Source organism: Hyla sarda, chromosome 3 (assembly GCF_029499605.1).
Source record: "Hyla sarda isolate aHylSar1 chromosome 3, aHylSar1.hap1, whole genome shotgun sequence".
NCBI classification, from domain to species: domain Eukaryota; kingdom Metazoa; phylum Chordata; class Amphibia; order Anura; family Hylidae; genus Hyla; species Hyla sarda.
In genome coordinates, this window is record NC_079191.1 from 161992293 (window position 1) to 162018348 (window position 26056).

At 44.6% G+C, this 26056-nt stretch overlaps 1 protein-coding gene across 1 annotated transcript in view; it reads left to right on the forward strand.

Annotated features, from left to right (window-relative positions):
* Positions 1-26056, forward strand: part of LOC130360999 (probable cation-transporting ATPase 13A4) — a 151410-nt gene that overhangs the window by 26931 nt on the left and 98423 nt on the right. The window contains exon 3 of the mRNA XM_056563556.1: positions 2830-2958. Within this exon, the coding sequence (XP_056419531.1) occupies positions 2830-2958 (129 nt within the window). The remainder of the gene's footprint in view (positions 1-2829; positions 2959-26056) is intronic.

Consider the following 26056-nt stretch of genomic DNA (forward strand, 5'->3'; position numbering starts at 1 on the left):
GACATTTGTAATGGCACAAGGCAAGGCTGCCCCCTTTCTCCACTCTTGTACGTGTTGTGCATGGAGCAGCTCCTTGTGGACATTTGCCAGAACCCAGATATACGGGGGTTATTGTTGTCCTTGTGCCATTACAAATATTCGGCGTATGCTGACGATCTCCTCCTCTTTCCTCCCCTATCACCTCACTACCATCCCTCTCAGATTTTTTTCCACATACAGTAACTATAAGCTGAACCCTTCTAAAAGTAAAGCTCTGAATGTGACCCTCCCTACACATATTGTTGGGACACTCCAGGCTTTGTATCCCTTGCAATGGCAGTTGAAATCATTGAAGTACCTGGGTATTCAAGTGCTCGCTAATCAAGCCAACCCGTACCGTTTGAACTTCCCTCCTCTCCTACAAGCCTTGAAATCCGACCTGTTCAAATGGGAACAGAGTGACATATCGTGGTTAAGCAGGATTAATGTATTCAAAATGAATATACACCCACATTTCTTTATCTTTTTGCTGGTGTTCCTACTCATTTACTGTGTTCCTTTTTTCGTGAGGTCTCATCCTTTCAGACGGGTTTCGTATGGGCACATAAACATCCCAGACTGGCTACATCCATTCTCATTGGACGGAAGGTGGAGGGGGGATTAGCCCTTCCTGATCCTCTCTTCTATTATCTAGCTGGGGTTCTAGCCAGAGTATAAGACTGTTTCCATGGTGGCCAGAGTAAACATTGGGTAGTCCTGGAAAGTGAAGTAGCTGGGAGGGACCCCAGGTCTATTCTGTGGATGCCCACAAATCCCCTAAATCCCTGTACCCCTCATACCCACCCACCAATCATTGACTCCATATCTCATGCCAGCTCCTCATATGAGGCATTCAGCCTTATTTTTTCAAGATGGCCCGCTAGTCCCCCTATTTGGTAAAAGAGCCTTTCCACCAGCCCAGAAGTCTGCCACCTTTCTGTCTTTCCATTGTTCTGAGGGGACTGTATTTAACTCCTTACTGACTGGAACGGGGTTTAAACCCCTCATGGAACTTTTAGGTAATATCCCCCTACACCAGTACATCACTTCCAATACGCTTAATTGTCTCACTTCTACCACATTCATAAACACTCACTACTTCTTCACCGACCTCTGACCCAGTTTGAACACCTCTGCACCTCCTCCTCTCCTCCTAGTAGGGGGATTAGTTTGTTGTATGCCCTTTTCCTGGATGACTTTGCTTCTCACCCTCTCCATTTTCGCACTTCTTGGGAAAATGAACTGGGCCATGCCTGACAACGAGTGGAGGAGAGCGCTGTCTCTGTGTCACAGGACGACTGTCTCATGTAAAGCGCAGGAGACCAACTATAAAGTGTTAACTAGATGTATAGAGTCCCTGCCTTATTGTCCCGTATTTACCCGGAGGTCTCAAACGTGTGCTGGACATATGGTGAGGCAGGGGGCACTATGTTACATATTTGGCATAAATGCCCAGTGCTTGCTTCATTCTGGACTAGATCACTTGATTTTAAGTCTTGGCTCGTCTCCAACATGCTCGCAAAGACCCCAGAACTGACTCTTCTGTCCATCCTCCCCCCTTTATTCCCAAAACCATCGTCCCGACTATTACACTTTATGCTCATAGCGGCCCGGACTGTGATCCCCAGGCTATGGTGGTCTCCCAACCCCCCCACCTTCTCGTCCTTGCTTCAGGAACTTTCACGTATATGCAGAATGGAGGAGTTGTTTGCTGACTCTAAATTTCAGATAGATAGATTTCAAGCTACTGTATATCTGGCCCCTGGTTTACTTTTATGTCGTCAGCAGACTTTGAATCCTTACATCTGGAGGTTTAGCAACTGAGAGTTTGGTCTTCCTCTATGGTCTTTCACTTATCCTCAATGTTGATCCGGGTCTGGAGGTAGATGGAATTAGCTCAGTCCACGAGGTATGTACCTTCATTACTTGCCTGCTCCCATTCCCTCTCATTCCTCTCATTCCCCCATTCTTTTCTATACTACATCTTCTTTTCTGTATCTAGTCCGTTTTGTTCCCTCTTCATAGATTTCTCCCCCCTCTCCGACCCACCTGACTGGTCCTAACGTCCTGCAATAAGGATACCCCCATCCTTCCTTTAGATTGGTATTTCGCCTATAAGGAAACTGCTTGCTATTGAGCTAACAGATTGTTATTTATGTTTCCATATTGCATTGCTCATCTTTTTGAACTGTTTGTTCATGATATTGTCCCACGGGTTCTCCTGTACACATATGGAGAGGCTTTTCGTTCTTGATTTTTTGCTTTCTTGTACTGTTTATTGAAAAACAATAAAACTTACTTTGAAAAAATAAAAAATTGGTAGGTAAAGTAATGTTACCACCATTCCATATTCTTTCATGCTTTCCTTCTGCTTTCAATTCAAACTGCCTGCTTTATTGTCTTCATTAGCCCAACTTCCTGTCTGGTGAGCATCCTGTAATGGACTTCCTATTCCTGTGTAGCGAGGAATTCAGCCAACTCTACCTACCTCCCTCTACACGTCTTTATTTGCCAATATCAGTTCATTTGTTAGGCAGTTGAAAATGGGTTTCATCATGAGACAAAATCCCTTTGAGGTCTCCTGACATACTTCTTTTAAAAAATAATGACGGTTCTTTTCTTAGATTTCTACATTATGTCTGTTATTCATGCTGAAATGTGTAGCTAATTTGTTTAATGCATACAATCCATTTTTAGTACAGCACTTTACAGGGAGTTTCCCTGTATCCACCTTATAATATGTACCTTTAAAACATAAATATATATTAATATTATTTTTAATATTAGTTACGGTATTATTTTTCCCATTAGGATGAGTTTAAACGATACTCCAGTAAGAAGGTTCAGTGGACTCATCTTTCGGAGCTAAGGTCAAAAGAAGTCTTACATGTGGATGATAACTGTATTATCAACAAATCAATCATGATGCCAGAAGTAAAGGTGAATGTATTTGTTTTTCTTTTCTTTTTTTTTTGTTTCTTTTTTCCCTGCTATATGAAGTATAGTTATTATGCACATTGTACCAGATCACACCTGTCTGTTTCATCCTCATAAAAAATGTATATTAAAAATGAAGTGAAACCCTGTTTAACAACTACCATGCACAGCATTCCTAAGTTACCTGGTAGGTTTTGATTTCTACGTATGCATGTAGTTACAAAGGGTGGGTACTAATCCCATTAATTATCTGTATTGGCATTAAAGCTTGCCACGTGAGAGATTTACCAGTGCCTTTGCCAACTTGGCAGACATAACTTTGACTCTAAGCTTGAATATAAATATTTAATTAATCTAAAATGAATGGAGATATATCTGACTTGGCAGACAACAGTCATTCTGTTTTTAATAATAATGCCTCACTTGTTAAATTCACAGAGCCAAACAATATATCTTTTTTTTTTTTTTTTTTAGATTTCTGCACAGTGAAGATAAATTCTATCTTAACAGGCATTTAAGTATTTGGCTGTGGTATTCAATGATTAGCCAAGAATATTTAGCAACAGCCAGACATCTTTCCTTTCCAAGACTTTTTAAAATTGGTTTTGAGCTAGTCACATGTTATTCACATCTTATCCTAAGATAACTTTTGTCAGCAGTACATGCTCAGATATTACAAAGAGACACATTATAGATATAGATGTGTGCCTAGAAAAGTCTAGGCCTCACAGCAAACTTTTGAAAGAGCTCACCACATCAGAAATGTAAAGGGTTACTCCGCCCCTAGACATCTTAATCCCTATCCAAAGGATAGGGGATAAGATGTCCGATCGCAGGGGTCTGGCTGCTGGGACCCCCCGCGATCTCTGGGCTGTCTCCCTGGCATTATGAACATTTATGTTCAGAGCACCAGCTGCAGGCGGCCGTGGTAACGACATCGTACTATGCCCCCTCCATTCATGTCTATGGGAAGGGTGCACAAAAAGAAAAAAAGACAGCAACCATGAGATGATGCACCCCAACACATGTTAATGGTATTTTACAGGGTGGGCCATTTATATGGATACACCTTAATAAAATGGGAATGGTTGGTGATATTAACTTCCTGTTTGTGGCACATTAGTATATGTGAGGGGGGAAACTTTTCAAGATGGGTGGTGACCATGGTGGCCATTTTGAAGTCGCCCATTTTAAATCCAACTTTTGCTTTTTCAATAGGAAGAGGGTCATGTGACACATCAAACTTGTTGAAAATTTCACAAGAAAAACAACGATGTGCTTGGTTGTAACGTAACTTTATTCTTTCATGAGTTATTTACAAGTTTCTGACCACTTATAAAATGAGTTCAATGTGCTGCCCATTGTGTTGGATTGTCAATGCAACCCTCTTCTCCCACTCTTCGCACACTCTTCGCACAATGCTAGCACAGGCTTCCAGTATCCGTAGTTTCATGTGCTGCACATCTCGTATCTTCACAGCATAGACAATTGCCTTCAGATGATCCCAAAGATAAAAGTCTAAGGGGGATCAGATCGGGAGACCTTGGGGGCCATTCAACTGGCCCATGACGACCAATGCACTTTCCAGGAAACTGTTCATCTAGGAATTCTCGGACCTGACATCCATAATGTGGTGGTGCACCATCTTGCTGGAAAAACTCAGGGAACGTGCCAGCTTCAGTGCATAAACAGGGAAACACATCATCATGTAGCAATTTTGCACATCCAGTGGCCTTGAGGTTTCCATTGATAAAGAATGGCCCCACTATCTTTGTACCCCATATACCACACCATACCATCAATTTTTGTGTTCCAACAGTCTTGGAGGGATCTATCCAATGTGGGTTAGTGTCAGACCAATAGCGGTGGTTTTGTTTGTTAACTTCACCATTCACATAAAAGTTTGCCTCATTACTGAACAAAATCTTCAGCGTAAACTGAGGGTCCTGTTCAAATTTTTGTTTTGCTCATTCTGCAGCACCTTAAACTACGGATACTTGAAGCCTGTGCTAGCATTTCTCCTGCAGTGTTGCTATCAGTTTGTGAAGAGTGGGAGAAGAGGGTTGCATTGACAATGCACAATTCACAATTCACAATTGACAATGCACAATTCACAATGGGCAGCACATTGAGCACATTTTATAAGTGGTCAGAAACTTGTAAATAACTCATGAAAGAATAAAGTTATGTTAAAACCAAGCACATCATTGTTTTTCTTGTGAAATTCCCAATAAGTTTGATGTGTCACATGACCCTCTTCCTATTGAAAAAACTAAAGTTGGATTCAAAATGGCCAACTTCAAAATGGCCGCCATAGTCACCACCCATCTTGAAAAGTTTCCCCCCTCACATATACTAATCTGCCACAAACAGGTAGTTAATATCACCAACCATTTGCATTTTATTAAGGTGTATCCATATAAATGGCCCACCCTGTACATTTTATCATCATGCAGCAAAAAAGAGGAGTTCACACACAATTAAAAACTATTAAAAACACATAAGTACACAGAGTGTAGGAATGTAATCCGAACACTCAACCCCCTAAGTCTCGCTTCACCCCTTCCAGACCCATGACGTACAGGGCCGGTTTTAGACTAAGTGTGGCCCTGGGCAAAATTAAAAATGGGGCCCCCAAATTGCGTGACCAAAGATTACTTACCAGGAAAGATTAAAGGACCTTAACATGTATAGCTTGGAAGAAAGAAGAGACAGAGGGGATGTGATAGAAACTTTTAAATACATAAAGGGAATCAACACGGTAAAGGAGGAGAATATATTTAAAAGAAGAAAAACTACCACAAGAGAACATAGTTTTTAATTAGAGGGGCAAAGTTTTAAAACTAATATCAGGAAGTATTACTTTATTGAGAGAGTAGTGGATGCATGGAATAGCCTTCCTGCAGAAGTGGTAGCTGCAAATACAGTGAAGGAGTTTAAGCATGCATTGGAGAAGCATATGGCTATCCTTCATATAAGATAGGGCCAGGGACTATTAATAGGATTTGGATTATTGGGCAGACTAGATGGGCCAAATGGTTCTTATCTGCCGACACATTCTATGTTTCTATGATTTTCCTGATCACGCACTACGTGAATACGGGCTGAGATCCAAATCTAAGATCTATTGTAAATATTTTCTGTGTTTAAGAGAATGTTCACACGTTTGTAACTAATTGTAGATTTTCATTGTTAGTTGAATGGTATCGTAACCTTCAGCGGTTTTTCCACAGAGGGAAACAGGCTGATGGTTACGAGCGTGTGAATGTACCCTGAAGGAGAACTTCAGTAAAAAAAAAAATAATTATCCATTATGTACAGGCTGTCAGAATAAAAATAATAAACTTTAACTTTCCTTTCACCTCTCCCCTGGTCCTGCCAATATCGCAGTCCCGTCCTCCAGCCCCGGTCTTCTTCTGGCTTTTGGTGCCCGATTAAAATAATATATAATGTTAATGATCATGTACAGTGAACAGCGTATACGTAAAGAAGCAAACAACCTAAAATTGCTGCTTTTTTGTAATATCATTTATTTCAGAAAATGAAATAAAAAGTGATCAAAAAGTCACATATACACAAAAGTGAAACCAATAAAAACTACAGATAACAGTGCAAAAAAACAACCCTCATACATCTCTGTATATGGAAAAATTATAGAGTTATAGGAGACAGAATAGGGCATTTTTACATATTGATTCAGAGTTTTTTTTTTAAAACCAGTACAATGATAGTAAAGCATGTACCCATGGGTATCATTTTAATTGTATTGACCTACAGAATAAAGAATATATGGCATTTTTAACATAAAGTGTACTGCCAAAAGCTGCAAAATTGTGGTATTCCCACAAAATAAATTTTTTTTGAGTTTGCTGTACATTTTATGGTAAAATGAGCAATGTCATAACAAAGTACAATTGGTCACGCAAAAAACAAGCCTCATATGGGTCTGTGGAAGACTATCAGAAGGTGATGAGAAAAAAAATTTAAATACAATAATAAAACCCGGACAGCACACACAGACTTAGTATGTATCTTCCAAGACCTGGGATGGCTCCTATTGGCTTGGAGTCTTGATGATGTCACCAAAGATCCTAGAAAATCCAAAGTGTGTGTGATGTCTATGAGCTCTGTGCAGCCTGAACAGCTTTCAGGCTATATCATCACCAGTGGCATTGCTGTAGAAATTGGTGTCACCCCCCTCCTCCACAAACTGTGAGCACAATTTCCACCAAGAAGTTAAAAAAAAAGAAGTTATATCTCTCTCGATCCCCCACAGCTGCTGTGCTGACCATCCTGGTCCCTGCTCATTACTGCAAAGGAAAATTTACTCACGTATTTGGTTTTACGTGTGGATTTTCGTCCATAATCTGCCAAAAAAATCAGGTGCAAGAAAAAAAAAAAAAAAAAGAAACAGTGAGTCTGTTTTTTTTTGCAAATTAAAGCCAATAATCCGTGCCTAAAATATGTTGGCAACTTTCCCTATGAGTGAACCCAGCAAGTGTGTTATAAGAAATTTATTTTGGGGGGTTTGAGTATTTTTTTTTATTATTAATGCTTTTTTTTATATTTATTTTAGCAGAACACCAGGTACCCTGACACACATGGCAGTCCTGAGGGCCTTCACAAGGCCCCCTGCTGCCATAGACACCCATCAGCACTGGTGTTCATGTTGCCAGGAAGCTTATGAATGGTCCACATAAACTCCCTTTCTGATTTATCGGCTTCTGGTTGTTACAGTGGGTGACTGTGCTGCCCTATTCTAGCTCTGTCATAAAAACATGGCAGGCTAGAATTTGTACCCTTTATGACCTCCTTTAAAAGGTGTATTGGTGGTTATTAAAAAGGTTGTTCCAGTGGCCTAGCTAGAAACCTCAGGGCCCCGGTGCGAAAAATTGCCCTGGACATCCCCCTCTTCCCACCACCACCACCACCTAACGACCCGCTTCCCCAATCCTGGACAACCCCTTACTCAGCCGCACAAAGATATCAATGACTACAGCACTGATTGGACAGTCAGAATACACAACGATATAAGTGACTAACAGACAGGGCCAGACAGACAAAACAGACATTTAAGAATAAGAAGCCCATTTGTCTGGAGGGGGTCCAACTGCTGGGACCCCCACCAATCACCTTGGTTCCAGTTGCTCTCCAGTTGTTATAAAGCTATAACTCCCATCATGTCTGGAGAACCTCAGGCATTATAGGAGTTGTAGTTTTGCAACAGATGGAGAGCCACAGATTAGGGTACATCGTCACCCATCATCACTGCAGAACTAACAAGTGACTCCAGCTCTGATGGGACAGTCAGGAGAAAACACAATGATATCAGTGACCTGAGTGACGTCTTCTCTGTTGTCTTTTCTTTTCCATCTGGTCCAGACGTCAGGACTTCTTCCTGCTCCATCTTCTCTGCTGAGTCTGACACCCAGACATCATAGGTTCTCACTTTGTCAGCAGATCCTCATCCTCTGTATGAAGACAGTAATCATTATTATTCTGCTAAATACTGAACCCCCTAAATATAATACTGCCACCCACTGCACACCCTGAATATAATACTGCCACCCACTGTACCCCCTGAATATAATACTGCCCCCCACTTTATCCCCTGAATATAATACTGCCAAATACTGTATCCCCTGAATATAATACTGCCAAATACTGTACCCCCTGAATATAATACTGCCAAATACTGTATCCCCTGAATATAAAACTATCATCCACTGTACCCCCTGAATATAATACTGCCACCTACTGTACCCCCTGAATATAATACTGCCACCTACTGTACCCCCTGAATATAATACTGCCACCTACTGTACCCCTGAATATAATACTGCCTAGTGTTGCTCGCGAGTATTCGCAATGCAAATTTTATTCGCGAATATCGCATATTCGCGAATTTGCGAATATTCACGAATATAGCACTATATATTTGTAATTACGAATATTCTTTTTTTTTTTTTCACAGTACACATCACAGTGATCATCCCTCTCTGCTTCCAGCTTGTGTGGTGTAAAGAAGGCTCTAATACTACTGTGTGAGACTGGTGTGCGAATTCGCGCATATGCTAAATTTTGCATATGCTAATTTTCGTATATGCAAATTTCCCCTTATGCTAATTTTGTATATGCTAATTTTCGCATATATTAATTTTCACATTCGCGAATTTTCACATATGCGAAAATAAAACGAGAATATTATGAATATGCGAATATTCGCGAATATATGACAAATATTCGTCCATATATTCGCAAATTCGAATATGGCCTATGCCGCTCAACACTAATACTGCCACACACTGTACCCCCTGAATATAATACTGCCACCGACTGTACCTCTAAATATAATACTGCCACCGACTGTACCCCTAAATATAATACTGCCATGTACTGTACCCTCTGAATATAATACTTCCACACACTGTATCCCCTGAATATAATACAGTACTGCATCCTACTGTACCCCCTGAATATAATACTGCCTCCTACTGTACCCTCTGAATATAATATTGCCACCTACTGTACCCCTGAATATAATACTTCCACACACTGTATCCCCTGAATACTGCCACATACAGTACATACACACACATCATTCCTACATACAGTACACACACACACATACATAATACATACACACACACACACACACACACACACACACACATATCATACATACACATATCATACCTACACCTGCTGCCCCCAGATCCCCCAGCACAGAATACATCTCCACACATCATACATACATCTTGTTTACACACATCTATCATTCATACACACATAATTTATACATACAATACATACACATACATCATTCCTACATCATACATACAGTACATACACCCACATCATTCACACATCATACATACAGTACATACACACATCATACATGCACACACATCAGCAAAATCTGCTGAAGCAAATATGCAGCAAAAATATGCACACATGAACGCACCCTTAGGGTAGGGTCACATGTAACAGATCAGTAGTGTATGTTACTCTGCTGATCCGTCAATGACTTGACCCTATAGTGTGATTCCAGCTGTTTTCCCCCCCCATGTCCTGCTTGCAGCAGCAATTTGCCACTACACGATGTCTCAGAGTACACTGCATGTGGCCACGGTGACTTGCAGGTCCCTGTGTGGCTGCTTGTTAGTGGCAGATTGCTGTTGTGAGCAGCACACAGGGGGGAAAACAGCAGGAGGCCCTCTATAGAGTCAAGTCATCGGCGGATCCGCAGACATGTAACCCTACTCTGATGTTAATCTGTAAAGGATGATTTATGATAAGAGAGGTTTCCACAATATACAATTTTTTTTCTCTAACTTAAAGGAGTACTCTAGGATGCTAAAATTTTAATTCAGACTGCTGGCAGTAAAATAATAAATATATATATGGACCAGGGGAGCGGCCTCCGCCACGATCCTTTTCCAGGTTGTTGGTGGTCGGTGAGTCACACTGCCGCTCAGCCTATCGCCGGCCGAAGCAGGACTTCGCTGCGGCCGGTGATTGTCAGTATGCCTCCCCAACCACTGGCAACCAGGAAAAGGATTGCGGCAGAGGCCGCTCCCCTGGAGGCACCAGGGGAGCGACAACGGGTATGTATATTTATTATTTTACTGCAGTCTGAATGAAAATTTTTGCATCCTGGAGTACTCCTTTAAGATATTTACTGTAAGCCAGTGTTTTCTAACCATGGCACCTCCAGCTTGTGCAAAACTACAACTCCCAGCATGCCCAGACAGATTTTGGCTGTCCAGGCATGCTGAGAGTTGTAGTTTTACAACAGCTGGAGGCACCATGGTTGGAAAACACTGGCTTCTGAGGTCAGAGGATGTCACTATGCGCAACTACTATGAAATGAGCGCAGGAGTTCCTGCGCTAACTTCATAGTGATGCCATAAATGAACGGTGCTTCATGCCCCTTTTCGAACCCCCGTCCTCCTCCATGCTTCTTTTTTAGACCCCCTCCCCGTCCTCCTCCATGCTCCTTTATTCCACCCCCCCCTGACCTTCTCCATGCTTCTTTTTTCCACCCCCCTGTCCTCCTCCATGCTCCTTTTTCCAAACCCCCCCCCCTGTCCTCCTCCATGCTCCTTTTCCAAACCCCCCCCCCCTTCTCCATGCTCCTTTTCTAACCCCTGTCCTTCTCCATGCTCCTTTTATAACCCCTGTCCTTCTCCATGCTCCTTTTTCAGGGGGATATTGGAAAAGGAGGTCAGAGGGGGGCTTATTCATGCTTCTCCCCCCCCCCCCCCCCCCGTCCTCCTCCATGTTCCTTTTTAACCCCCCCATCTGTCCTCCATGTTCCTCCCCCCCCCCCCCTGTCATACTCCATGCCAGTGTTTCCCAAGCAGGGTGCCTCCAGCTGTGGCCAAACTACAACTCCCAGCATGCCCAGACAGCACGCTGGGAGTTGTAGTTTGACCACATCTGAAGGCACCCTGTTTGGGAAACACTGCTCCATGCTCTTCTAACCAGCAAACCCTCCCCCACCACTCTAACCTCTGACCCTCCATCATTCGTTTATAGCCTCGTCCTCCTCCTCACATTCCGGGGAGGATGCAGCATCTCTAGGCGGCGGCAGGATGTCCTCGTCCTCCTGCGCAGCTGGGGCAGGGACCGTGACGTCAGGTGCGTGCTTCCGACGTCTTCTGCTCTTAAAGCGGCAGTGTCCCTTCCCCCAGCCGATGTTACTTGGGGCCATGGGACCGGACTAAATGAGGCCCCCCTTCAGCGCCTCCCGGAGAGCAGAACTGCCAGGGAGGTTTTTTGTTTTTCTTGTAAATATGGCAAGGGGGGCCCTGTGGACCCCCTGGCTTAGTAGCCCGGTCGCCATGGCAACCATTGTGACCTCTATAGCTACGCCACTAAATAAATAAATGTTTCCAGGCTGTGTGATAACATAAAAAAAGCCTGTACTTACCTCTCTTTCTCCTCAGCAGACGCTGCTATGATGGCACCCGGTCTGTGTCCGGTCTCCACTGAACTTCGCTTCCCGATGCTGCAGATGGCACGACACATTGCTGCTCAGCCAATCACTGGCCACAGCATTGTGCCACCTCAGCCAGTTATTGGTGAGCGGCAATGTGACATACTGTCTGCAGCACACAGCCTTGACACTTCATTCATTGAAAAAAAATTTTTTGCTGGAAAACTGCTTTTAGGAGGCTAACATAATTTCATTTGCATTTTATGTACATAGACAAAAACTGAGGCATACACACATGCTAGCAACCACATACGCCACTTACACACATTTATACACAAGTACACCACACTTATGCACTTACATAAAATCATCCAATACACCAGTAGTCTCCAAACTGAGGACATTCAGCTGTTGCAAAACTCCCAGCATGTCCTGAGAGCCAATAGCTGTGTGGACATGCTGGGAGTTGTAGTTTTGCAACAGCTGGATTAACTCAATTTGAAGACTACTGTAATACACTAACCTCTAAATACACTAACCTGTCTGAAGCCCAAAGAAGAGCAGCTTAAGTGTTGAGGAGGAGGATGGGACAAATAGCACAGGCAGCTTCCTTGCTTTGATAGCCTTTGACCTCTGCAGGCTGCCATGCTAATCTGCCTCTCCCCCTCCTCTATGTCCAGACATGAAGCAGGACAGAAGGAGACTGAAGGAGCACAGCTGAAGTATGTGTAACTAACACTGTGCGCCTCCAGTCTGTTCTCTACACCTAACCCCTGACTATAGCTGCGCAGTGAGTGACAGTGATGGACCCCACTAACAACACCACTGATTCCCACTACTGTATTTTACCGTGATTTTGCGCAATTGCAAAGTACAATATTGTAAGTATGGACGTAAATATGTTCAGGGGGCCCTCTTTTGGATGGGGGCCGTGGGTATTTGACCAGATTGCCCTCCCCCTAATGCCGGCCCTGATGACGTACATGTATGTCATGGGTCTGGAAGGGGTGAAGCAAGAGTTAGGGGATTGAGTGTTAGGATTACATTCCTACACTCTGTGTACTTATGTGTATTTAATAGTTTTTAATTGTGTGTGAACTCTTTTGTGCTACATGTGGGCGGACATGATGGGGGCCTGCGGGTCGGATCTGCGCAATGACCTGGAGATGTCCACTGCTATCAGCAGTTGACATCTGCCGGTAATGATGGACTTTGGCGATCGCGCCGGGGTCGCTCATTTAACTGGTTAAATACCATGATCTATACAGATTATGGCATGTAAACACTAAATGCTGCTACTCCCTGGTGTCTAGTGGTCCCATAGCCTGAAGGCTATGGGTTGCTAGGGAAGCCCGTGGTCTTATTTGCTCCTCGGCTTCTTCCCTGGTTCTGTGATTGCTTAGGGCTAACTTAGGCAGCCCTTAGCAATCGAGCTGAGATTTCATAGATCAATGTAATGCAATAGCATTACATTGATCTATGTAAGCCATCTGATGATGGCATATGATAGTCTGGTGACGGAGTGGTGCTGGTGATAGTGTAGGGTATATTGGTGTTAACCCTTAATTGTCATGACGCCAGGGTGCGGTTTCCTCAATGTAATGGTCCAGCCGCCAACCGTCCCACAAACGGCAGGGAGAAATAACGGAGTGTCAACAGCAGATTCTATGAAGTAAACTTGAAGTAACTTTACTGTATATTTTATGCAACGGCATGTAACAGAACAGTCTTTGAGAGAGAGAACCGTGGTACAGGTTCCTCACAGGTTTGCTGGGACTCCGGGATCAATGAGCTTTGTTTGCTAGCCACTGTTCTACTATTTTTAGGAGATTTGAGTTTCTAGTAGTCACACAGGATTCAGTGATTTGAGCTTTGAATAACTCACGTTTAGTGGCTGCGGATTCTTAGGCTTTGGGCCTAGCTTGAATTGATGATGCTGATGAGATGATTAGATGTGCTTGGCTTTATAATCCGGAACTAAGAGAAAGAATTTAGTGGCAGCAGCCCCTTATATATTAAGGGGGTGGGACAAAGCTCATTGGTCAGCAGAACCTGTCAGTCCTGACCCAGTGAAATTAGTTTAAGGCACGTGACCTCTAATGTCCTATACAGAGGTATTCCTATATAACATATTAAATATACATATTTATACATTAAATACCATTTATATAAGGCAACTAGGGGTTAGCCCTAAAGGAGAGCCCCTTTGTCATGGAGGGGCTCTGACTGAGGGGACTTTAGACAGAGGAACAGGACCAAGTCCTGTTCCGGGATGCCACAATGTGTTTAAAAAAAGTAAAACATTTTTATAAAAATATTAAAAAAAATCCCTCCCCTAATAAAAATTCAAATCACCCCCCTTTTCCCATTGTTTAAATAAAACACTGTACAAACAAAAAATATATACACATATTTGGTATTGCCGCGAGTTTAATTGTCGGAACTATGAAATTATTATGTTTATGATCCTGCATGGTGAACAGCGTAAACACAAAAAAACATCAAAATTGCGGATTTTTGGTTACATTACATCCCCCAAAATTTTTTAACAAAGAGTGATTAAAAAAACAGAACTACATAGAAGTTGTTAAAAACTACAGCTCATGGCCAAAAAGCAAACCCTAAAACAGCTCTGTAGGTGGTCGAAACAAAAATTATTCAAGTTTGGTATCATTGGAATCATATTGACCCATGGAATAAATATGGAATGTCAGATTTACATTATCTTGAACTCCGAAAAAATGATTGCCCTATCAAATTGTGCAATTCCATATTTTTTTCAATTTTGCCCTGCACATCATTTTTTTCTGACCTAATGATACATTGTATAATGAAAAATAAGTGAATCATTGGAAAGTCCAACTCGTCACGCAGAAAATAAGCCCCAATACAACTTTTTTAGTCTAAAAACAAAAAAGTTATGGGTCTCAGAATGTAAGGAGAAAAAAAATATGAGCCAGAAATCTAAATTTGCTGGGTCATGAAGGGGTTAATAGCAAGAAAAGGTGAAATAAGTCCCATACACACACACACACACACACACACACACACACACACATATATATATATATCTATATATATATATATATATATATATATATATATACACACACACACCCAAAATTGTAGAGGCGGCACAACCAAATAGAGTCCAAAGATCTTGGGGTGCAGGCAGGTGCATTGCACGGTCCCAATCGCAGACCATGAAAGTAGATCCAGAACAAAATTGATCCTTGCAGCACACCCATCAAGTGCAAAAAGTGGAAGTTGATTCACCCATCAGGACAATATGTTTCAGCAGCACCACGCCACCATTCTCAAGCATGAGACATGTGTCACGATGCCGGCTGGCAGGTAGTGGATCCTCTGTGCCAGAGAGGGATTGGCGTGGACCGTGCTAGTGGATCGGTTCTAAGTCACTACTGGTTTTCACCAGAGCCCGCCGCAAAGCGGGATGGTCTTGCTGCGGCGGTAGTGACCAGGTCGTATCCACTAGCAACGGCTCAACCTCTCTGACTGCTGAAGATAGGCGCGGTACAAGGGAGTAGACAGAAGCAAGGTCGGACGTAGCAGAAGGTCGGGGCAGGCAGCAAGGATCGTAGTCGGGGGCAACGGCAGGAGGTCTGGAACACAGGCTAGGAACACACAAGGAAACGCTTTCACTGGCACAATGGCAACAAGATCCGGCGAGGGAGTGAAGGGGAAGTGAGGTATAAATAGGGAGTGCACAGGTGAACACACTAATTGGAACCACTGCGCCAATCAGCGGCGCAGTGGCCCTTTAAATCGCAGAGACCCGGCGCGCGCGCGCCCTAGGGAGCGGGGCCGCGCGCGCCGGGACAGGACAGACGGAGAGCGAGTCAGGTACGGGAGCCGGGATGCGCATCGCGAGCGGGCGCTACCCGCATCGCGAATCGCATCCCGGCTGGAGACGGTATCACAGCGCACCGGGTCAGTGGAGCTGCCCGGAGCGCTGCGGTAGCGAGAGAGAAGCGAGCGCTCCGGGGAGGAGCGGGGACCCGGAGCGCTCGGCGTAACAGTACCCCCCCCCTTGGGTCTCCCCCTCTTCTTAGAGCCTGAGAACCTGAGGAGCAGACTTTTGTCTAGGATGTTGTCCTCAGGTTCCCAGGATCTCTCTTCAGGTCCACAGCCCTCCCAATCCACCAAAAAGAACCTTTTTCCTCTGACCGTCTTGGAGGCCAGTATCTCTTTCACTGAGAAGACGTCAGAAGAACCGGAGACAGGAGTGGGAGAAACTAATTTGGGAGAGAAACGGTTGATGATGAGTGGTTTAAGAAGAGAGACATGAAAGGCATTAGGAATACGGAGAGAAGGAGGAAGAAGAAGTTTGTAAGAGACGGGATTAATTTGGCACAAGACTTTGAAAGGACCAAGATAGCGTGGACCCAGTTTGTAACTGGGGACACGAAAGCGGACATATTTAGCGGAGAGCCATACCTTGTCTCCGGGAGCAAAAATGGGGGGAGCTCTTCTTTTCTTATCGGCAAACTTTTTCATGCGAGATGAAGCCTGTAAAAGAGAATCTTGGGTCTCTTTCCATATGGTGGAAAGATCACGAGTCACTTCATCTACAGCGGGCAAACCAGAGGGCAAGGGAGTAGGGAGGGGGGGAAGAGGGTGACGGCCGTACACCACGAAAAATGGGGATTTGGAGGAAGATTCAGAGACTCTAAAGTTATACGAGAATTCGGCCCATGGTAGAAGATCTGCCCAATCATCCTGGCGGGAGGAAACAAAATGTCGTAAATAATCACCCAAGACCTGGTTAATTCTTTCTACTTGTCCATTGGATTGAGGATGATATGCAGAAGAAAAGTTTAATTTAATCTTGAGTTGTTTACAGAGAGCCCTCCAGAATTTTGACACGAATTGGACGCCTCTATCCGAGACTATCTGTGTGGGCAACCCGTGAAGACGAAAAATGTGTACAAAAAATTGTTTAGCCAACTGAGGCGCTGAAGGAAGACCAGGAAGAGGGATGAAATGTGCCATCTTGGAGAATCGATCAACGACCACCCAAACAACAGTGTTGCCACGGGATGGGGGTAGGTCTGTAATAAAATCCATACCAATCAGAGACCAAGGCTGTTCAGGGACAGGCAGAGGATGAAGAAAACCAGCGGGCTTCTGGCGAGGAGTCTTATCCCGGGCACAGACAGTGCAGGCTCGCACAAAGTCCACGACATCCGTCTCCAGAGTCGGCCACCAATAGAAGCGAGAGATGAGTTGCACAGATTTCTTGATGCCTGCATGACCTGCGAGATGGGAGGAGTGACCCCATTTGAGGATTCCGAGGCGTTGGCGTGGAGAGACGAAGGTCTTTCCTGGAGGAGTTTGCCTGATGGAGGCTGGAGAAGTGGAAATCAGGCAGTCAGGAGGAATGATGTGTTGCGGAGAGAGTTCAACTTCCGAGGCATCCGAGGAACGAGAGAGAGCATCGGCCCTAATGTTCTTATCGGCAGGCCGAAAGTGAATTTCAAAATTAAATCGGGCAAAGAACAGAGACCACCTGGCCTGGCGAGGATTCAGCCGTTGGGCAGACTGGAGATAGGAGAGGTTCTTGTGATCGGTGTAAATAATAACTGGAAATCTTGATCCCTCCAGCAGATGCCTCCATTCCTCAAGTGCTAATTTAATGGCTAGAAGCTCTCGATCCCCGATGGAGTAGTTCCTCTCCGCCAGAGAGAAGGTCCTAGAAAAAAAACCACAAGTAACAGCATGCCCGGAAGAATTTTTTTGTAGAAGGACCGCTCCAGCTCCTACAGAGGAGGCATCAACCTCCAATAGGAAGGGTTTAGATGGGTCAGGTCTGGAGAGCACGGGAGCCGAAGAAAAGGCAGACTTGAGCCGTTTAAAGGCGTCTTCCGCTTGAGGAGGCCAAGACTTGGGATTGGCATTTTTTTTGGTTAAAGCCACGATAGGGGCCACAACGGTAGAAAAATGTGGAATAAATTGCCTGTAATAATTGGCGAACCCCAAAAAACGTTGGATAGCACGGAGTCCGGAGGGGCGTGGCCAATCTAAGACGGCAGAGAGTTTGTCTGGATCCATTTGTAGTCCCTGGCCAGAGACCAAGTATCCTAGGAAAGGAAGAGATTGGCATTCAAACAGACATTTCTCTATCTTGGCATAAAGTTGATTGTCACGAAGTCTCTGAAGAACCATACGGACATGCTGGCGGTGTTCTTCTAGATTGGCAGAAAAAATCAGGATATCGTCCAGATATACAACAACACAGGAGTATAAGAGATCACGAAAAATTTCATTAACAAAGTCTTGGAAGACGGCAGGGGCGTTGCACAGGCCAAAGGGCATGACCAGATACTCAAAGTGTCCATCTCTAGTGTTAAATGCCGTTTTCCATTCATCCCCCTCTCTGATGCGGATGAGATTATAAGCACCTCTTAAGTCCAGTTTGGTAAAGATGTGGGCACCTTGGAGGCGATCAAAGAGTTCAGAGATGAGGGGTAGGGGGTAGCGGTTCTTTACCGTGATTTTATTAAGACCGCGGTAGTCAATGCAAGGACGTAGAGAGCCATCTTTTTTGGACACAAAGAAAAATCCGGCTCCGGCAGGAGAGGAGGATTTACGGATAAAGCCTTTTTTTAAATTTTCCTGGATGTACTCCGACATAGCAAGAGTCTCTGGGGCGGACAGAGGATAAATTCTGCCCCGGGGTGGAGTAGTGCCCGGGAGGAGGTCAATAGGACAATCATAAGGCCTGTGAGGAGGTAGAGTCTCAGCTTGTTTTTTGCAAAAAACATCCGCAAAGTCCATATAGGCCTTAGGGAGACCGGTTACAGGGGGAACCACAGAGTCACGGCAAGGGGTACTGGGAACCGGTTTTAGGCAGTCCTTGAAACAAGAGGGCCCCCAACTCTTGATCTCCCCAGTGGACCAATCCAGGGTTGGGGAATGGAGTTGAAGCCAGGGTAGTCCAAGGAGGATTTCGGAAGTGCAATTTGGGAGGACCAAAAATTCAATCTTCTCGTGATGAGGTCCGATGCACATTAGAAGGGGTTCCGTGCGGAAACGTATGGTACAGTCCAATCTTTCATTGTTTACACAATTGATGTAGAGGGGTCTGGCGAGACTGGTCACTGGGATGTTGAACCTGTTGACGAGAGAGGCCAAAATAAAATTTCCTGCAGATCCGGAATCCAAGAAGGCCATAGTAGAGAAGGAGAAGGCAGAGGCAGATATCCGCACAGGCACAGTAAGACGTGGAGAAGCAGAGTAGACATCAAGGACTGTCTCACCTTTGTGCGGAGTCAGCGTACGTCTTTCCAGGCGGGGAGGACGGATAGGACAATCCTTCAGGAAGTGTTCGGTACTGGCACAGTACAGGCAGAGATTCTCCATGCGGCGTCGTGTCCTCTCTTGAGGTGTCAGGCGAGACCGGTCGACCTGCATAGCCTCCACGGCGGGAGGCACAGGAACGGATTGCAGGGGACCAGAGGAGAGAGGAGCCGGGGAGAAAAAACGCCTTGTGCGAACAAAGTCCATATCCTGGCGGAGCTCCTGACGCCTTTCGGAAAAACGCATGTCAATGCGAGTGGCAAGATGGATGAGTTCATGTAGGTTAGCAGGGATTTCTCGTGCGGCCAGAACATCTTTAATGTTGCTGGATAGGCCTTTTTTAAAGGTCGCGCAGAGGGCCTCATTATTCCAGGATAATTCTGAAGCAAGAGTACGGAATTGTACGGCGTACTCGCCAACGGAAGAATTACCCTGGACCAGGTTCAACAGGGCAGTCTCAGCAGAAGAGGCTCGGGCAGGTTCCTCAAAGACACTTCGAATTTCCGAGAAGAAGGAGTGTATAGAGGCAGTGACGGGGTCATTGCGGTCCCAGAGCGGTGTGGCCCATGACAGAGCTTTTCCAGACAGAAGGCTGACTACGAAAGCCACCTTAGACCTTTCAGTAGGGAACTGGTCCGACATCATCTCCAAGTGCAGGGAACATTGGGAAAGAAAGCCACGGCAGAATTTAGAGTCCCCATCAAATTTATCCGGCAAGGATAGTCGTAGACCAGAAGCGGCCACTCGCTGCGGAGGAGGTGCAGGAGCTGGCGGAGGAGATGATTGCTGAAGCTGTGGTAGTAGCTGCTGTAGCATCACGGTCAGTTGAGACAGCTGTTGGCCTTGTTGCGCTATCTGTTGTGACTGCTGGGCGACCACCGTGGTGAGGTCGGCGACAACTGGCAGAGGAACTTCAGCGGGATCCAGGGCCGGATCTACTGTCACGATGCCGGCTGGCAGGTAGTGGATCCTCTGTGCCAGAGAGGGATTGGCGTGGACCGTGCTAGTGGATCGGTTCTAAGTCACTACTGGTTTTCACCAGAGCCCGCCGCAAAGCGGGATGGTCTTGCTGCGGCGGTAGTGACCAGGTCGTATCCACTAGCAACGGCTCAACCTCTCTGACTGCTGAAGATAGGCGCGGTACAAGGGAGTAGACAGAAGCAAGGTCGGACGTAGCAGAAGGTCGGGGCAGGCAGCAAGGATCGTAGTCGGGGGCAACGGCAGGAGGTCTGGAACACAGGCTAGGAACACACAAGGAAACGCTTTCACTGGCACAATGGCAACAAGATCCGGCGAGGGAGTGAAGGGGAAGTGAGGTATAAATAGGGAGTGCACAGGTGAACACACTAATTGGAACCACTGCGCCAATCAGCGGCGCAGTGGCCCTTTAAATCGCAGAGACCCGGCGCGCGCGCGCCCTAGGGAGCGGGGCCGCGCGCGCCGGGACAGGACAGACGGAGAGCGAGTCAGGTACGGGAGCCGGGATGCGCATCGCGAGCGGGCGCTACCCGCATCGCGAATCGCATCCCGGCTGGAGACGGTATCGCAGCGCACCGGGTCAGTGGAGCTGCCCGGAGCGCTGCGGTAGCGAGAGAGAAGCGAGCGCTCCGGGGAGGAGCGGGGACCCGGAGCGCTCGGCGTAACAACATGGTTACAAGGGCAGTTTTTTTTATCAGGTGAACAGTTTACAACACAATCAGTATCAATCAAAATACAATACAATAGAAAAGTACAGTGCAAGAAAATAACACATAAAAAGGTCATATAGTGAAATAGCAGTGTCAATATCACATATAAGCAGCGTATTTTAAAATCTCAAGAAAAAATTGCATATTTTGTGTATAAGAGACTTAAAAAGTGTCTAATGAGCAGCTGTGCATAATAAAAACAATACCCAAAGATTCCAGGGGTTGTCTGGGGTATACCATCTCATGTCCATGCTGACTTATGTCTATCTTGCTATGTTTCGGGCTAAGCACGTCATCATCACATGGGACATACGCAGCCAATAGTATGCGCAGTATGAGAAGTGTCACTGCTGCCAGCCTGTGTTCTGTATTCGCGCATGCGCGGAACATATCGAGAAGTCAGTACGGCCATTAATAATAAGGACAAATCACTATGTTATGGAATCATAATATCTAATGTGTGTGAGGTGATGAAGGAAATGTGGAGCAACAAAGAACTGGTGTACAATGTGACTGGGATAGTGTGAAAGTGAAATAACAGTGTGCAGATGGAACATAGGTGCCGGCCCTGATTCGGGATCCACGCATGTTAGTCTAAAAACTAAGTTATGGGTCTTAGAATGTCAGGAGGAAAAAACATGAGCCAGAAATCTAAATTTGCTGCGTCATGAAGGGGTTAATAGCAAGAAAAAGTGAAGCAAGTCCCATATATATATATATATATATATATATATATATATATATATATATATATATATCTAAGCCAAAACACTAGGTGTGTAGCTGCAAATGAACCACCAAAGGCACAAAACTCCAATAATAGCCCTACAGAAAGATAACAACAATGTGCATATGAAAGTGCCCAGTGCAAAAATAAATGTCAATTACAGAAGAAATAAGTAATAATGATATTGCACTATATGTATACAAGCATAAGCAAAAATGTGTTTTAACTACAAAAATGCAGCAATAAAACCACCCACTGAAAATAGTAGGGGGGGGGGGGGAGAAAGTTCAAATCAAAAATGCAGCTAGATGTATAACACACTAGGCTAATGAAAGATCTAAAGTAACTAGATGTAGGAACAACTTCACCAAAAGTGAGGGGGGCAGCTCGCTCCATGCACTCCACTACCCACTACGGCGGCTTCCTCTCTCTCTCTCTCTCTCTCTCTCTCTCTCTCTCTCTCTCCCTCTCTCTCTCTCTCTCTCTCTCTCTCTCTCTCTCTCTCTATATATATATATGGGACTTGCTTCACCTTTTCTCTTTTCTTGTTATTAAGTGGGAGTTAGGCCCCTTTCACACTATAAAGTTGCTCCGTTAAAAGACCCATTATAAACTTCCATTAGAAAAGCCTTAAAAACAGATGTTAAATGGCCCAAACGTTACAAAATCCCATTCAAGTCTGTGGAATGTTTGATTATCCGTTATGACCCATTATAGCCCATCATGAATAACGGACGTTGTTTGTGACGGAAAAAGTCTGCTGGTGGCTGGGTAGGCTACATTAGTGTTTGTACTACAACCCCCATCATGGAACAGACTCTGTTCCATGTTGAGGGTTGTAGTACAGGTGCTGAGGGATTGATCACACCAGGTCCCACTTCTGAGACCCGATGCGATCAGCAGTTATTAAACAGGGGAGCAGGCGGCATGCTCCACTCCCCTGCGATGTATAATGTATTTTACTTTCATTTTTAAATTCCCCGCCGGGATTCCTGAATGGCCGGTACTGAGGAGCCATTCAGGGCTCCCAGTGGGGTTTTCAAATAGAAGCGCTGCGGTGTGGAAAGATATACAGTATAGAATCGCTGGGTGGGGGGGTATATGTCTAGCCCTCACAGCTCTTTTAAATCTCTTGCCCCCCTAGCACATTGTTATATCCCTCTCCCCCGCAGCGCTATCATAAGACCCCAGCAGCACTATGAATGAGAAGTATTCTGTTAGCAGCGCATCCGAATGGGAAGCCAGACGGCCAGATGCGCTTCTGAAAGAATACTTGTCTTTCATAGCTCTGCAGCGGCATATGTACATAGAAGCACTGTGGGGGCCAGATAATGCTATATGTCTGGCCTCCACAGAGCTTCTATAATCATATGCCTCTGCAGCGCTATGAATGAAAAGTATTCTAACAGCAGCGCATCTGACCAGCTAGATGCGCTGCTGATAGAATACTTTTCATTCATAGCGCTGCGGAGGCATATGATTATAGAAGCACTGTGGGGGCCAGACATATGTATATATGTCTGACTTCTGTAGCGCATCTATATACAGATGCCGCCACAGCGCTATGTATGACAAGTATTCTTTCAGCAGCTCATCGGGCCGGCCGGCCTCCCTGCGCCCGATGCGCTGCTAATAGAATACTTTTCGTTCATAGCGCTGCGGAGGCATATGATTATAGAAGTGCTGTGGAGACCAGACATATAGCATTATATGGCCCCCCACAGTACTTCTATGTACATATGCCGCCACAGCGCTATGAAAGACCAGTATTCTTTCAGCAGCGCATCGGTCTGGCCGGCTTCCCGGCCCGATGGGCTGCTAATAGAATACTTTTATTCATACCGCTGCCTGGGGATCATGATAGCACTGCGGGGGGAATATAATAATGAATAGGCTGCGGGGGGCCAGCAATTCTATATATCTTTCCCCACTGCAGCGCTTCTATTTGAAAACCTCGCCGAGGGCCCGGAAAGGCTCCTCAGTACCGGCCATTCAGGGCTCACGGCAGGGAATTTTAAAATGAAAGTTACATACATTGTACACCGCAGGGGAGTGGGGCATGCAGCCCACTCCCCTGTTTAATAACTTCTAATTGCATCGGGTCTCAGAAGTGAGACCTAATGCGATCAATCCCTCTGCCCCTGTACTACAAACCCCATCATGGAACAGAGTTATTTCATCCGTTATTATACATCGTTTTTTTACACAGAAAACGGATGTTTAATAACTGATGAATATTCATAGTGTGAAAGGAGCCTTAGGGGATTGAGTGCTAGGATTACATTATTACATTCCTACACTCTGTTTACTTGCAGTATGTGTTTTTAATTGTTTTTAATTGTGTGTGTACTCCTCTTCTTTGCTACATATTAATAACATTTATTATACCATTTACATATGTTGGTGTGCATCATATCATGGTTGCTGCCTTTTTTTCTTTTTGTGTACAATTTCAGTTTTGGCAACTTGTACCCACAAATTGTATGTACTATTTGCGGTGCCCATCTTTTTCTTTTTTTTTTGTGGAAAGGGTGCATGACAGCTGTGGGCAAGCGACCACCCCCTTCCCTTTAAGGAAAGTACACAGTGTTCTAACAAGTTAAATAAAAATGCAACTAGGCCACCAGGTGTGCCTTCATCCTTACAGGTGTAGCAACATGATAATAAACAGATATGCACTGAGAAGATACCTTAGTCCAGACTAGAGATGAGCGAATCAAAGCTGACGAACCCGAATTCGCTACAAATTTCATGAAAAATTAGATGATTCACAACGAATGCGAATATCGGCACGATTCTATAGCACGAATGGCTTCATTAAACTCCATTTAGTGCCGTCCAGGCTCTAGGGCATCTAAAATGGTGGATCTACATGTCAGTACATGGGGCAAGGAATGCTGGGAAGGCGGGAAGGCAGGTAGGCGGGATCACCCTGAATCACATGCAGGCAGTCACCCCTGTGATGTCTCAGCCAATATATAATCGGCAGCCATATTGCGGCTCGTCACTTAATTCATTACACTGCAGAGAGATAGGACGGACAGCCTGTGTGTGTGTTACACAGAAAAGCTTATTACAGCAGTGTTTCACCTCCTAATCACATCAGTGTTCTGGTGGACAGAGAGCAGTGCTTTTTTTTTCACTGAAAAGGATTTTTACAGCAGCCATTAACCTCCTATTCACTTTCTACAGCATTGTATTACAGAGAGGGGGCAGAGAGCTGTGTGTTGCCTCATACATTTCAACAAGCTGCCTCAACTTCATAAACCTTAGCAGAGGAGGCAAGAATAATTTTTCAGAGCAATTCTGTGCCTTTGTTCCACTACAAATTTGCTGGTTATACTAGTCTGGAGACAGTATAATACCCAGTAGTCCATTTCTAATAGTCTGTGAGAAAGTGCAATTTTGGTTTTAGTACACAGCGACTGTGTACTGCTGGTGTTGTGCAAAAATATGTATTTTTAAGCATACTGTAGCGCATTTTTCTGCCCTCATAAGTGCATACCACATACCTACATCTAAGTGGTGTACTATTTTGTACACCTGTTAATCTGTGAAGGGCCTACATGCTGTGAAAGGACAGCCAAAAGTAATCACCGGCTGGTGTTTTACTCAAATCATTTTTTAAGCATACAGTAGCGCATTTTTCTGCCCTCATAAGTGCATGCCACATACCTACATCTAAGTGGTGTACTATTTTGTACCTGTTAATCTGTCAAGGGCCTACATACTGTGAAAGTCCAGGCAAAAGTAGTCACCTTCTGGTGTTTTACCCCAGTGCCTTTTTAAGCATACCGTAGAGCATTTTTTCTGCCCTCATAAGTGCATACCACATACCTACATCTAAGTAGTGTACAATTTTTTTACCTGTTTATCTGTCAAGGGCCTAGATACTGTGAAAGTCCAGGAAAAAGTACTCACCTGCTGTTATTTTTGCTCAGATAATATTTTTAAAGTGCACTGTCACTCATTTTTCTGCCCTCATAAATGCATACAACATACGTACATCTAAGTAGTGTACTATTTTGTACCTATTAAAGGGGTACTCCGGTGGAAAACTTTTTTTTTTAAATCATCTGGCGCCAGAAAGTTACAGATTTGTAAATTACTTTCATTAAAGAAATCTTAATTATTCTAGTACTTATTAGCTGCTGAATACTACAGAGGAAAATATTTTCTTTTTGGAACACAGAGCTCTCTCTGCTTACATCATGAGCACAGTGCTCCCTACTGACACCTCTGTCCATTTTAAGAACTGACCAGAGTAGGAGAAAATCCCCATAGCAAACATATGCTGCTCTGGACAGTTCCTAAAATGGACAGAGATGTCAGCAGAGAGCCCTGTGCTTGTGATGTCAGCAGACAGCACTGTGTTCCAAAAATAAAAGAATTTGCTCTGTAGAATTCAACAGCTAATAATTACTG